This window comes from Styela clava, chromosome 7, assembly GCF_964204865.1.
Source record: "Styela clava chromosome 7, kaStyClav1.hap1.2, whole genome shotgun sequence".
Lineage (NCBI taxonomy): Eukaryota > Metazoa > Chordata > Ascidiacea > Stolidobranchia > Styelidae > Styela > Styela clava.
This window is the reverse complement of record NC_135256.1, coordinates 13938015-13951070: the sequence shown is the minus strand read 5'-3', so window position 1 is coordinate 13951070 and position 13056 is coordinate 13938015. Positions and strand designations below refer to the sequence as shown.

The 13056-nt window shown below is 35.8% G+C and overlaps 1 protein-coding gene and 1 long non-coding RNA gene across 2 annotated transcripts; one reads left to right on the top strand and one right to left on the bottom strand.

Annotated features, from left to right (window-relative positions):
• Positions 1 to 947: 947 nt before the first annotated feature.
• On the bottom strand, positions 948 to 4593 carry LOC120329102 (uncharacterized protein C5orf34 homolog). The gene is made up of 3 exons (XM_039395729.2): positions 4408 to 4593; positions 3910 to 4056; positions 948 to 3725 (listed from the first exon to the last, which is right to left on the bottom strand). Exons 2-3 carry the CDS (start codon positions 3967 to 3969, stop codon positions 1920 to 1922), a joined length of 1866 nt encoding a protein of 621 aa, XP_039251663.1. The 5' UTR covers positions 3970 to 4056; positions 4408 to 4593; the 3' UTR covers positions 948 to 1919.
• A 3439-nt stretch (positions 4594 to 8032) lies between these two features.
• On the top strand, positions 8033 to 9311 carry LOC144425068 (uncharacterized). Its single transcript, XR_013477245.1, has 3 exons — positions 8033 to 8251; positions 8771 to 8842; positions 8931 to 9311. It is a non-coding gene; the product is annotated as an uncharacterized LOC144425068 (long non-coding RNA).
• The last annotated feature ends 3745 nt before the right edge of the window (positions 9312 to 13056 follow it).

Sequence of the window (13056 nt, the reverse complement as noted above, 5' to 3'; positions counted from 1 at the left end):
GGCGGTGTGGCTCATCGTGCTAAGCAGTAAGGAATACGCTCGCCACCGCTCCTCTGATTACTCTGCGTCAGTTCGAAACCCATGCGGGGATGGTTATGTGCGAGAGGATTGTTGGGATCCTCTCCGCCGTAGGTTGGTTCACGTGACCGCCGGTCGGTTACGTCTTTCTTCACCATCAAGTCCATGCTTCCGAAAGCAAATAACCAACAACACTAATCCCATACCCGACATGAAATGGTAGCCGGACGAGAGGCCGTGGTTTGTCGTGGCGTGATATGATTAAGCCGTTTTATCGGCTCTCCTCCCCCTCGGTATAAACATGTAAATCCTATAAAATGAGCATCTTCCTACTAAGATAGGGATGTCCGTTATGCTGAGACTAAAATAGCAACATTGCGCCCGTACTATGATGGCCATGGCCGTTCTAGAATTTGCGATTTCCCAACGAAAAAGGCCATTTTCCAACCTAACGCTCGGCATAGCCAGGATATATATTATATATATATATCATAAAGAGGAGCGTTTAAAAAGCTACTTCGGCTCGCGAACCTAGTTAAGCGCTTTGCTGATCAAATGAAAAAGATCGGAAACTTGAAGATTATGACGGTAAAATGAAATTTTACCGCGAACGATTGGTGTTGGTTGTTTTTTCGGGAAGCATTGGCTGTCATTTCTGCTTTGACTTGGAAATATGAGGAATCAATCGCAACTGAATCTCTGTCACACCCAGGAAATAAATGACTTGTGCTTTCAAGAACGTCAAATCTTTATCCCTGCATGACAGGATGTTTGTGACAATTGACTCCAACTAAAATCAACTTGACGATATATTTTAACTTACACTCAGTGACGAATTCAATTGGCGATTCTAACAAACTTACTAATATAGTGTAGCAAATAACGTTTTTTTTTCTTCATTTCATTATAACTGAGTGGTAGTACGCGTGTGCAAGTGGGTAAATTTATTTATTATTCATAAGTGAGTAATCACGTACCACTACTTTTGGCAACATTTCAATTTAAATTCTGTGCGTTTTAAAATAAAATCCACTTTTTGAAGGTTTCGAAGGCTTTTTGATTTGTTTCTATCATCATTTTATCATATGTATGCTGATTATGGGAGTCGAAATAAACTTATAGCCCTGAGATTTGGAGTCATCTATCGCTCTAATTTTTCGTTCAAACAAATCGCCTTCGGATTCATAATCATTTTATATCAGAATATACACAACAACATGCACAAGTATGGCCATTGATATGCCAATGCACTCATCAATGACAGAAAACTGCCTATTACACATCTTTAAAATATACATTATAGAATTAAGTTCAATAAATACAATTTGTTTTCAAATCATGGCATCAAAATGAGAGCCATTTGAGAAGATTCCCAGGGGTACTTGGATGGCAGTCAAGTTTTTGTGTGGCGATCTTTTTTAATATTCTTTATTACTACCATAGGAAAATGCATGCCAATTGAAGAGTAGATTTTCCTTGATGTTGCGTTGTTGTGATTGTGGCGCAACAATGTGAAACTCAAGGTTTTGCATGCAAACTGTGAAATCTCCAAAGACAGCGTGCTGCGAGCATTGGAGAAGTGATTATGCTTATTGAAACTTGCAACAGATTTTATAAATTCATAAGTTAGGCAGATGACAAGGGCAATACTATCAACAAGACGATTTAATTTAGTTACATAAGGTCAATAAATTGGTGTTGCAACAAATTGTCAACATATCACAACTTTGTTCGGTGTCTGATTCCTGGGGGCTCGCATTGATTGTTCCGTGACTCGGGGGGTACTTGACAGAAAAAAGGTTGAGAACCCCTGGTCTACATTATCAATGTACAATCTGTTTCGTGAAGTGTTTTCAATTCAAACAACCAAAAGCATTGAACATGCGAGAGTGACGACTGAGCTAACTACTTTTTCTGAATGAACCTATTATATTCTCCAAATCAGTAATTGCTTTACTTGTATGTGACAACGCCCTGGAAACATCTTGAAAATTTGAGCATTCAGTGAATTTCCCTTTCTTTTCAACTGAATGATTTTCTGATAATTCTAAATATTGAGGTGTACTTGTAAGTGTTAATCTGTTGATCTTTGCAAGTTCTTGAGACACCATGTCCACATTTTCTATATTGTAAATTGTATCAGAATAAAATGAAGCTTCTGTTCTTTCTTGAACTGGCTTTGACAACCATTCCAACCATGCAGCAGCATGTTTCATGTACTCTTCCACTTCTTCCTGTGGCTTATCCAACTTTTCAATCACAAAATATTTTCCTGTTGCCAACATAATTCTGCATTGGCCAGGAATAAAAAGGTTGGCATAATGTTGCCCAGATTTTCTTAATTGTCCAATATCGATGGTCATATGTAAAACTGAGCCATCATCAAATGCTATTTGAATGCTGTCATCAGCAACAGAGAATTTTCCAACTCCTGTAATATGTACTTTTTCATTAATGCTGACTTTTTCAACATCGTCCAATGAAAACGATGCATGTCTCAGTTCTTCATGTTTGTTTGAATTCCAACAAGGTGTATCATTATCCATTCCTGCAAAATTTGCAACTTCTTGCTGTCTGTTTAAGAGCATTCTTATACAACGGAGCATAATACTTTTCAAAATTGAATTCTGTGCAGGGACTGAGGCAGATGATATTATTTTTTCCACGAACTTCCCATTGGTATATAAATATTCCTTCGAACATGAACTGCTATTATGAAGAGATGGATATACATGAATAAAGTACCTATCGTTTAAAGGATGAGATTTGAAGACATCACCATTGGCAAACCATACTTCAACTTTTGATTGCTGATCATTCAATTTAGAGGACATCCAATATGAAGCATTTTCACACCACATAAATTTAATGACAGAATTCCCAGATGAAAAATGAGTTTCATATAAACTTATTTCATTGCCATTATCCTTGTTCATAGGTTGGATATCTTTTGATGAACATGATATTACATTTCTCCATTTGTGCCTGAATTGCCCTTCACATATCCTAGATACAGAAGCAACAGCTAAGCTTCTGTTATCCCTTGATTTCCATTTTTCATGCCTGGTTCCATACTTAGCATGGAGAGCCAGTTCTAGAGGGTACTGCCATTCTGTAGGACAGTTAAATACAGGAAATATACGAGTTTGCCAGACATATATATTTTGAGAGCTGCTCTGAGAACTTTCTATATCTTGTTGTGATTCAAATTTATGGTTAACCTTGTCATTCTCTGACAATGGAACAACAAACGATATTCTGATGCGATGGCCATCAGGAAATAAGTCGAGTTGTGCAAAATTATCCACACTCTTTACTGTAATTGACCCATCATTGTTGAAAACAACCTGCTTGTTTATTGCTTTTGTATCTTCTGTATTGAAGCTCAAAACTTGTGGCCATTCATATGTTCCAATTTTTCGATGAAAACGAAAAGAGTCTACACCCATATGTTCAAGTAAGTCTGAGGGCAAATAAGGACAAGAACTAAGTTGATTACGAATCGAAATCGCTTGAATAACTTTTGATCGTGTTTCGCTTGTTGCAAATATACATCTCTGGCATACTTCATTCAGATTTTGAGCTAAACTTGGTTGGTTTTGTCCATGAGGACGTGTGTATCTAAAGTTGGCTCCGCATGGTGATAGCTGAAGAACTGATTGGTCTCTGAACAAAATTTCCAAACTGTCATCTTCAAAAGAAATTATCTAAAACAATACAATAAATACAGGTTAGCAAGGTGTGCCAAGTTTGAATCTTGTGTGAAAACGTGTTTAAGGCAAATGCTGGTGTTGTAAGTTACTGGTTAAAAATTAGGGTACGGTAACTGATGACACAATATATTGATTTCATGAAACACTTGATAAAAATACCACAAAAAAGGAATATAACCTGGAAGATGTTTTTCAAATCCACATTTGCTGAGGCTTGGCATAGCGGAAGGCTCAACATTGCATCATTTCCACAGCCAGCAGCAAAGAAGTTACTGGCAGGAATAGTAGTATCTGCAGTGTGTCAACTTTGCTAAGGTTGCATCATCTGTAGGTAAAAAATATTCTAATTGAAGAAGCAATGGTAGTCTATATACATTACCAAACTCTTAAAATCAAATTTTCAATTCAATTATGACTTATGAGAGAAGCGAATCTATATTTTAGAGTGAATCTCTAAAAAATTAAAAATGGAGAATTTTGGAGAGCGAGCAAAACCTATAAAAAAGTTTAAAACATGATGAGTATCATGTGCCCGCTCACTAACACGCATTCACAACAAAAAATACAAATCTTGTTAAACAAGGCTTGGTTCAAAAATAAACACTTGTCAAATAAATTCCAATGCCAAACAAGTTGGAATAGTATGGTAAATATAAAACTAAATACAAATTCATACCATTAACACGATTTCAATAAGTTAATACATTCCGATATAACATGTCCATAGAAGTTGAGCCCACTTGCCAATTCATCAGTTTTCAAAGATGTGCGCGGAACTCCGAAAATCGCTCATGCAGATAGTTTAAATCAAGCGCTTTCATCATTGTGAGGCAAGTGAGCTTTATATGGACCTCTCCCCGACCTTTGACCCCCGGAAAATTCTCCCTATGGACCTTTACCCGACATCAAAACATCCGTATTCTCAACCAATCACAAGCGAGCAGATGTAAACAAACATTCTCCGCTGAAAAGTCGCTCAGACAACTTTGGACGCGTTCCGCGCAGGCTGCTGGCGGCTTAGGCAGATCTTTGTCCCTTTTTGTTTTCTCTATAGGGCTGCGAGAATTAGAAAGCTGTAATACTGTATGTTACTTGTTGCAAATCACGTTCACGCAATCTATACTAAAAGGATGTACCCGTTGCAGGCACCTTACAGTCATATACCGAAAACTATTTGATATTGATATTTTTGATATTTGTTTATGTGTGCATAAATTGTTTTCTTGGTTTGACAAAATGAAATAAACTCTCAGTTAAGGTACCGTACAGGTCAACCAACTGCTATTTCGAACCAAAAAATAGTAGACAGTCATACCGGTCCCGGTACTGATGCAATCAAGGGTGGTACTGATGCAATTAAAGGTACTGGTACCGGAGAGGGAGTGGTCACTTTTTTTGTGGCTTTGGGGCCAGGCCACTGAAATGGGGCCAGGCCACGGAGAAATTGGGGCCAGGCCACGGAGAAATTGGAGCCGGGCCACAGAGAAATTGAGGCCGGGCCACGGAGAAATCGGGGCCAGGCCATGGTGCTATGCAGTAATACGGAGCCACACTCAAATTCTGGTATGAAAAGTGGATTAGTTCTATTTTTTGTGTGTTCAACGGGTTAGCAATGATCTTGAAGGTACAGACAAACCTTATTAGTGAAAATAATACACTTGAATCACATTTATCCGAGAATTTATTGCCTGGAAATACTGGATAGAAAATGGAGCCACAGACTTGAGCAGTTCAGTATTATGGAGCCACACTCAAATTCGTTTTGAGAAGTGGATTAGTCTTATTCTTTGTGTGTTTAACAGGTTAGTGACGATCTTGAAGGTACAGGCAAAACGCTTGAATCACATTTAACCGAGAATTTATTGCCTGGAAATACAGGATAGAAAATGGAGCCACAGACTAGAGCAGTTCAGTAATATAGAGCCACACTCAAATTCGTTTTGAGAAGTGGATTAGTCTTATTTTTTGTGTGTTTAACAGGTTAGTAATGATCTTGAAGGTACAGGCAAACCTTATTAATGAAAAGAATACGCTTGAATCACATTTAACTGAGAATTTATTGCCTGGAAATACTGGATAGAAAATGGAGCCACAGACTTGAGCAGTTCAGTATTATGAAGCCACACTCAAATTCGTTTTGAGAAGTGGATTAGTCTTATTCTTTGTGTGTTTAACAGGTTAGTGACGATCTTGAAGGTACAGGCAAACCTAATTAGTGAAAAGAATACGCTTGAATCACATTTAACCGAGAATTTATTGCCTGGAAATACAGGATAGAAAATGGAGCCACAGACTAGAGCAGTTCAGTAATATAGAGCCACACTCAAATTCGTTTTGAGAAGTGGATTAGTCTTATTTTTTGTGTGTTTAACAGGTTAGTAATGATCTTGAAGGTACAGGCAAACCTTATTAGTGAAAAGAATACGCTTGAATCACATTTAACTGAGAATTTATTTCCTGGAAATACAGGATAGAAAATGGAGCCACAGACTAGAGCAGTTCAGTAATATGGAGCCACACTCAAATTCATTTTGAGAAGTGGAATAGTCTTATTTTTTGTGTGCTTAACAGGTTAGTGATGATCTTGAAGGTACAGGCAAACCTAATTAGTGAAAAGAATACGCTTGAATCACATTTAGCCGAGAATTTATTGCCTGGAAATACAGGATAGAAAATGGAGCCACAGACTAGAGCAGTTCAGTAATATGGAGCCACACTCAAATTCGTTTTGAGAAGTGGATTAGTCTTATTTTTTGTGTGTTTAACAGGTTAGTAATGATCTTGAAGGTACAGGCAAACCTTATTAGTGAAAAGAATACGCTTGAATCACATTTAACCGAGAATTTATTGCCTGGAAATACAGGATAGAAAATGGAGCCACAGACTAGAGCAGTTCAGTAATATGGAGCCACACTCAAATTCGTTTTGAGAAGTGGATTAGTCTTATTTTTTGTGTGCTTAACAGGTTAGTGATGATCTTGAAGGTACAGACAAACCTTATTAGTGAAAAGAATATGCTTGAATCGCATTTTACCGAGAATTTATTGCCTGGAAATACAGGATAGAAAATGGAGCCACAGACTTGAGCAGTTCAGTAATATGTAGCCACATTCAAATTCTGTTATGAGGTGTGGATTAGTCTTATTTTTTGTGTGTTTAACAGGTTAGTAATGATCTTGAAGGTACAGGCAAACCTTATTAGTGAAAAGAATACGCTTGAATCACATTTAACCGAGAATTTATTGTCTGGAAATACAGGATAGATAATGGAGCCACAGACTTGAGCAGTTCAGTAATATGGAGCCACACTCAAATTCTGTTATTAGGTGTGGATTAGTCTTATTTTTTGTGTGTTTAACAGGTTAGTGATGATCTTGAAGGTACAGGCAAACCTTATTAGTGAAAAGTATTCGCTTGAATCACGTTTAACCGAGGTTTATATATAGGTTATAATATATATATATAGGTTCATAGTTTGTATATTTGAAAATCTCGTAATTCTCTACTTTTTAAGTTTGTTTTTAATAAATAAAAATATAAGATATCCCCCGAAAATAAGCCCTAGTGTCATTTTTCGGAAGAAAATTGAAATGAGACCCAGTCTTATTTTTGGGGAAACATGGTATATCTGTATATGGAGCCATACTTGATTTCTGTTATGGAGATGATTTTGTATTTTTTTTTTCATGGTTTTCAACAGGTTAGTAAAGATCGTCAAGTTACAGGTAACCATAATAGTATGAAATCATGTTTGACTGTCTGAAAAGTAAATACTTTGAAATTTGTTGCCGGGAAGTGCAGTTTAAAAAGTGGATTCATACAGGGAGGTGATTCGGGGACGCAATGTCTGAATGTTGTCGGAAGTGTTGCTGTTTGGACGCTATCTATTAGTCTATGAACCATGGGATACGGTACCGGTAGTCACACTCGCACAGGTCTCACAGTCCTCTGACATTCTTCAACCATATAAGTTTCAATATCACCTTTCAATTAAAATTTTTTTATATCCTTCTAAAGCTGGTGGAAAAAAAAGTTCTTGGAGAACCAAGTCATAGAAAAGTCATCTGTGAGTGATTCCATTTTTGTATGTTAATGAAGCTTTTGGAACTAAGTTAGGTACGGTAACGGCAATGTGAAGGCGGAATAACGTTAATAATAGATCACTTGACAATATCTCATAACTTTAGAAGCACGAAAATACCGCCATCACCAGTGAAATGCCATTCGAAGGCCTTTAAAGCGAGAAACGTACCGGTACCACTCTATTGCCCTACACAAGCCTGAATATTGCAATGTTTGTCTGAGCAATGACATTAAACAACATGATGCGCAACTCCGCCATTTTTAGCCGAAGATCGTATCCGATAGCACGCTCCAATGCACATACTTGACGAGACGACAACGAGCGGATGTGTGCTGCTTTCAAGGAATAGCACGAATGGTGTTCGTGCCTGCTTTGACAGTTGTTGTCGATTTTAATGATATTTTGTAAATTTGAGGTAGAAAGAAATTGGAAAAAGGTAAGGTAAATACTATTGTTGTATATCACACCCGGGCATCGCACTGTTAAGTACATGTGGGAAAGCCAGCTTTTGTCAAATACTACGAAGTTATTAATTCAGTACGGTACGTAGTTGTCCATTTGCCGAAATTGCATATTTACTTACCCCTTATGGTTTCAAATAGTGCATGCACCTCCATTTAGATTTTTTTTAATCAGTGAGGATATATACTCATTGCTGTAACCTACTATTGCTCATTAACTTTTATTTGCGTATTGAATCAAAGGGTTAAGTTCACCTAACATTTTACTCATACCGGTCTATATTGTATAGTCTGATCTCTCAAGTATTTCAAGTATAAGAATGCTTGTAATTTTCTGACTAAACCCTTTTATTAGTTGGTTTATATACCAAATTCAGTAAAACATATTTTACATAGACATGGGATATTAGATTTATTAGTTTTTCCATTCTAAATCATATAGACTGCTTTATTTATTCTTAACGAAAATTAATAAATCTCCTCTCTTTCTTCAGATGGGAAAGTTGTGGAAAAACCTGTCTAAGCATTGTGAGACTTCTGCAGCACAAGAGGCAATAGCAGAAATAGTATGTATATCAATCAAGAAATTAATCCGACATAAAGCAAAACTTTCAACTATTCGTCTAACCTCAATTTCCTATTATTTATTCACAGGACAACTGTAGCAGAAGGGGAGATATCAGAAGTCTGGCGACATATCAGTGACAGTGTAATTCCAAGAAATATAATTGAAGTACTCCATTAATGTTTGCAATAGAAGAACTTTTGGTAGTAATATAGATATGATATAGATTCATGATAAAATACTGTTATATATTTTGGACAACTTCAATCTAGACCAGGGATGTCAAACTCGCGGCCCCAGAGAACTTCCAGTGCGGCCTTCGAACGCCTAACAATAATTGTTATAGTATTTTGGAAGGTTTTTTTATCTAAATGTAATAGATTTTTCAAACCTTTTAAAGTGAAATTGATTATTCACACAGAAAACAATTGAAACTACTGAAAGTAGTTTTGGAAAATTAATTTTTTTTTGTTCACATTTTGATCCAATTGAGAATAAAAGAATACTTGAATAAAACACTTGAGTGATTAAATTAAACGCAAAGTACATGAAGAAGGTAGCATTTTTAAAGAAAATGGGAATTGCAATATTTCTGCATTTCACAAAATTCTGAAGCACACTGTTTAATTTGTCATATTTACATCAATACAATGAAAAAACACAATAAGCTCAGCAGTCAATATGACAAATTCGATGACCAACTCCGAACAGAAAATTTCCATGTGTTTTTATATTAATATAATTATACAACGACTTAGTTACTAAAAATCAATATCGATAATAATGCAAGCAATCCTATGCCACGCAATGTGGCACGAAATGTCTTGTCGAAAAAATCTGTCATTTGTTTTTTTTACTGATCTATACATGGTATGATAAAAGTAACTTTTTTGCATTACTGGAATTAATTAAACATTCGCAAAGATCCAGATTAACCCATGATCATGTGACCTCGTTAGTTAGAGTTGGTAATACAAAATCATATCAGCCTGGCCTAAGTATGCTGGTGACACAAAAAAGATGCCAAACGTCAGGACAAATGTAATTAAAAAAACATTGAGTTAATACTGTAGTATTTTTGTTAATTTTAGGTCCATATATTTAGATTAAGTCATTTTTTTAGTGTATGTATTATTCTTTCCTTATCCAAAGCTTGTTCAAAAATGATTTTGATGGCTGTACATATAATTTTTTGTAATAAATACAGTGCAATAATAGTGGAATGCAAATATTAATATGTAATTGCGTTTGAAATTAAAGAAAATAATAAAACTTAATCCAACTGTTTAGTTGCATCCCAATATATGTCACAAACTAAAACTATCTTGAAAATATCTTTCAAGTAGACATTATCAAAAACTGTTTGCGGCCCTTTTTACAATTTCCAACATGCAATGCGGCTCTCGAAAACCCATGAGTTTGACACCACCCATCTATTCTAGAGCTAGACGATTAAAGCATTGCTTTGGGAAATAATATCACTTCAATTAAATTGAAAAAAATCTCGCTATATTAAATACAAAATCGTTGCTATCATAAAGGTAAACCAATTCAGCAACTCGGAATATATTGGCCTTCACAAAGCAATGGAGGCAAAATTCTATGAACTTTTGTTCTTTTCTTTGTCTTGAACTTTTCATACTCCACAGCCCCTATTAATTTTTTTTTAATTTTAATTACCATGTGATGGTCATACATATCTTTAACTTGTATTTTCTGTCATCGTGTATTATCTCAATGTGTCAAACTTTTAATTAGTGTGCATATTTTGCTTCCAGATGACATAAATGTATTGTCTTGTTTATTACCTCAGCTTGGAGTATTGACAAGAAAAAGGTGCCAGTAAATTACGTAAATTTTTTTTTAACTCTCTGTTATAATCAGAATTCACAATTAATAGGAACTGTAAACAGCCAACGTTCAATGAGAATTATATGCGAAATCCCTCAGAATAAATTTGTCTTCTAAAATCGGAGGAAGGCAAAACATATAGTTAGTTTCCATTCACACAAGTCTTTCAAGAAGACTTGTTCGAACCAAAATAAATGAGCATCGTCAGGTGATCGGTAAGGCTGCAAGGTAAATCAGCCCTGCAACCTTCTGCATAGAAGATAATATTAAATAGTGGGCTATGAGCGAAATTCCTAAGTTTAGACACATACCTATCTACGAGGCATTATGTACCGCAATGTTACCTATGATTAACTAAATATGTAATATGTCTCATAAATTCACCAACTAAAGCAAGTTCGATAGGTGCAAACTTTGTGTTATGGAATTGTATCGCCTTTAAGAGAAGTATAAACAGTTTTACTGTTTTGTATGACACCCTCTTTAAATGAAATTTCAATGTTTAAACGCAAACATTAAAATTACTAACTTTGAACTTTGTCATTATCTGCAAAATGTCCCACACAAATCTTCACGCTATCGCGTTTGTAATCTTCTATGATAAAAAAAAACATCTATGATGTCCAGAATTACTCTTTACAGCTTGTCTGCCATTCCAGCTTTCCAAGTGAGCAAAACTTCTTAGATATAGAGATTATTTTCTTTTGTTACAGGCGCAAAAAGGCTGGTACTACACGTAAAGAAGACGCCGAGTAGCAGAAGCGAGCGGAAAACGGCCGCGAAAGGCGACGAGAAATATGTGCATTGGAGCGTATCATGAAATACAATCTTTCGCACGTAGTCTTATGGAGTGACGTCAGAGTTGCCTATCATGTTGTTTAATGTCATTGCTCAGACCAATGACATTAAACAACACGATAGGCAACTCTGACGTCACTCCATAAGACTACAGGCAAAACATTGTATTTCATGATACGCTCCAATGCACATATTTCTCGTCGCCTTTCGCGTCCGTTTTCCGCTCGCTTTTGCTACTCGGCGTCTTTTTTACGTGTAGTACCTGCCTTTTTGCGCCTGTAACGAAACAAAATAATCTCTATATCTAAGAAGTTTTGCTTCCTTGGAAAGCTGGAATAACAGGCAAGCTGTAAAGAGCAATTCTGGACATCATAGACGTTTTTTTCTATCAGAGAAGATTACAAACGCGATAGCGGAAAGATTTGTGTGGAACATTTTGCAGATAATGACAAAGTTCAAAGTTAGTAATTTTAATGTTTGCGCTTAATCATTGAAATTTCATTTAAAGAGGGTGTCATACAAAACTGTGCTGCGATACAATTCCATAACACAAAGTTTGCACCTATCGAACTTGCTTTCGTAGGTGAATTTATTAGACATATTACATATTCAGTTAATCGTAGGTAACATTGCTGGTACATAATGCATCGTAGATAGGTTTGTTTAAATTTAAGAATTTAGCTCATAGCCCACTAATTAATATTATCTTCTATGCAGGAGGTTGCAGGGCTGAATTCAACTTGCAGCCTTACCGATCACCTGACGATGCTCATTTAGTTTGGCTCGAGCAAGTCTTCTTGAAATGCTTGTGTGGATAGAAACTACCTATATTTTTTGACTTCCTCCGATTTTAGACAAATTTATTCTGAGGGATTTCGCATATAATTCTCACTGATTGTTGGCTGTTTATAATTCCTATTGATTGTGAATTCTGATTATAACAATGAGTTGAAAATTTTTTACCTAATTTACTGGCACCTTTTTCTTGTCAATACTCCAAGCTGAGGTAATAAACATGACAATACATTTATGTCATCTGGAAGCAAAATATGCACACTAATTAATAGTTTGGCACATTGAGATAATACATCCTGACAGAAAATACAAGTTAAAGATATGTATGACCATCACATGGTAATTAAAATTTAAAAAAATTAATAGGGGCTGTGGAGTATGGAAAGTTCAAGACAAAGAAAAGAACAAATGTTCATAGTTCATGAACTCTCAATTTTGCCTCCATTGCTTTGTGAAGGCCAATATATTTCGAGTGGCTGAATTGGTTTACCTTTATGATAGCAACGATTTTGTATTTAATATAGCGAGATTATTTCAATTTAATTGAAGTGATATAATTTCCCAAAGCAATGCTTGAATCGTCTAGAATAGATCAGTGGTGTCAAACTCATGGGTTTTCGAGAGCCGCATTGCATTTTGAAAATTGTAAAAAGAGCCGCAAACAGTTTTTGATAATGTATACTTAAAAGATATTTTTAAGATAGTTTTAGTTTGTGACATATATTGTGATGCAACTAAACAGTTGGATTAAGTTTTATTATTTTCTTCAAT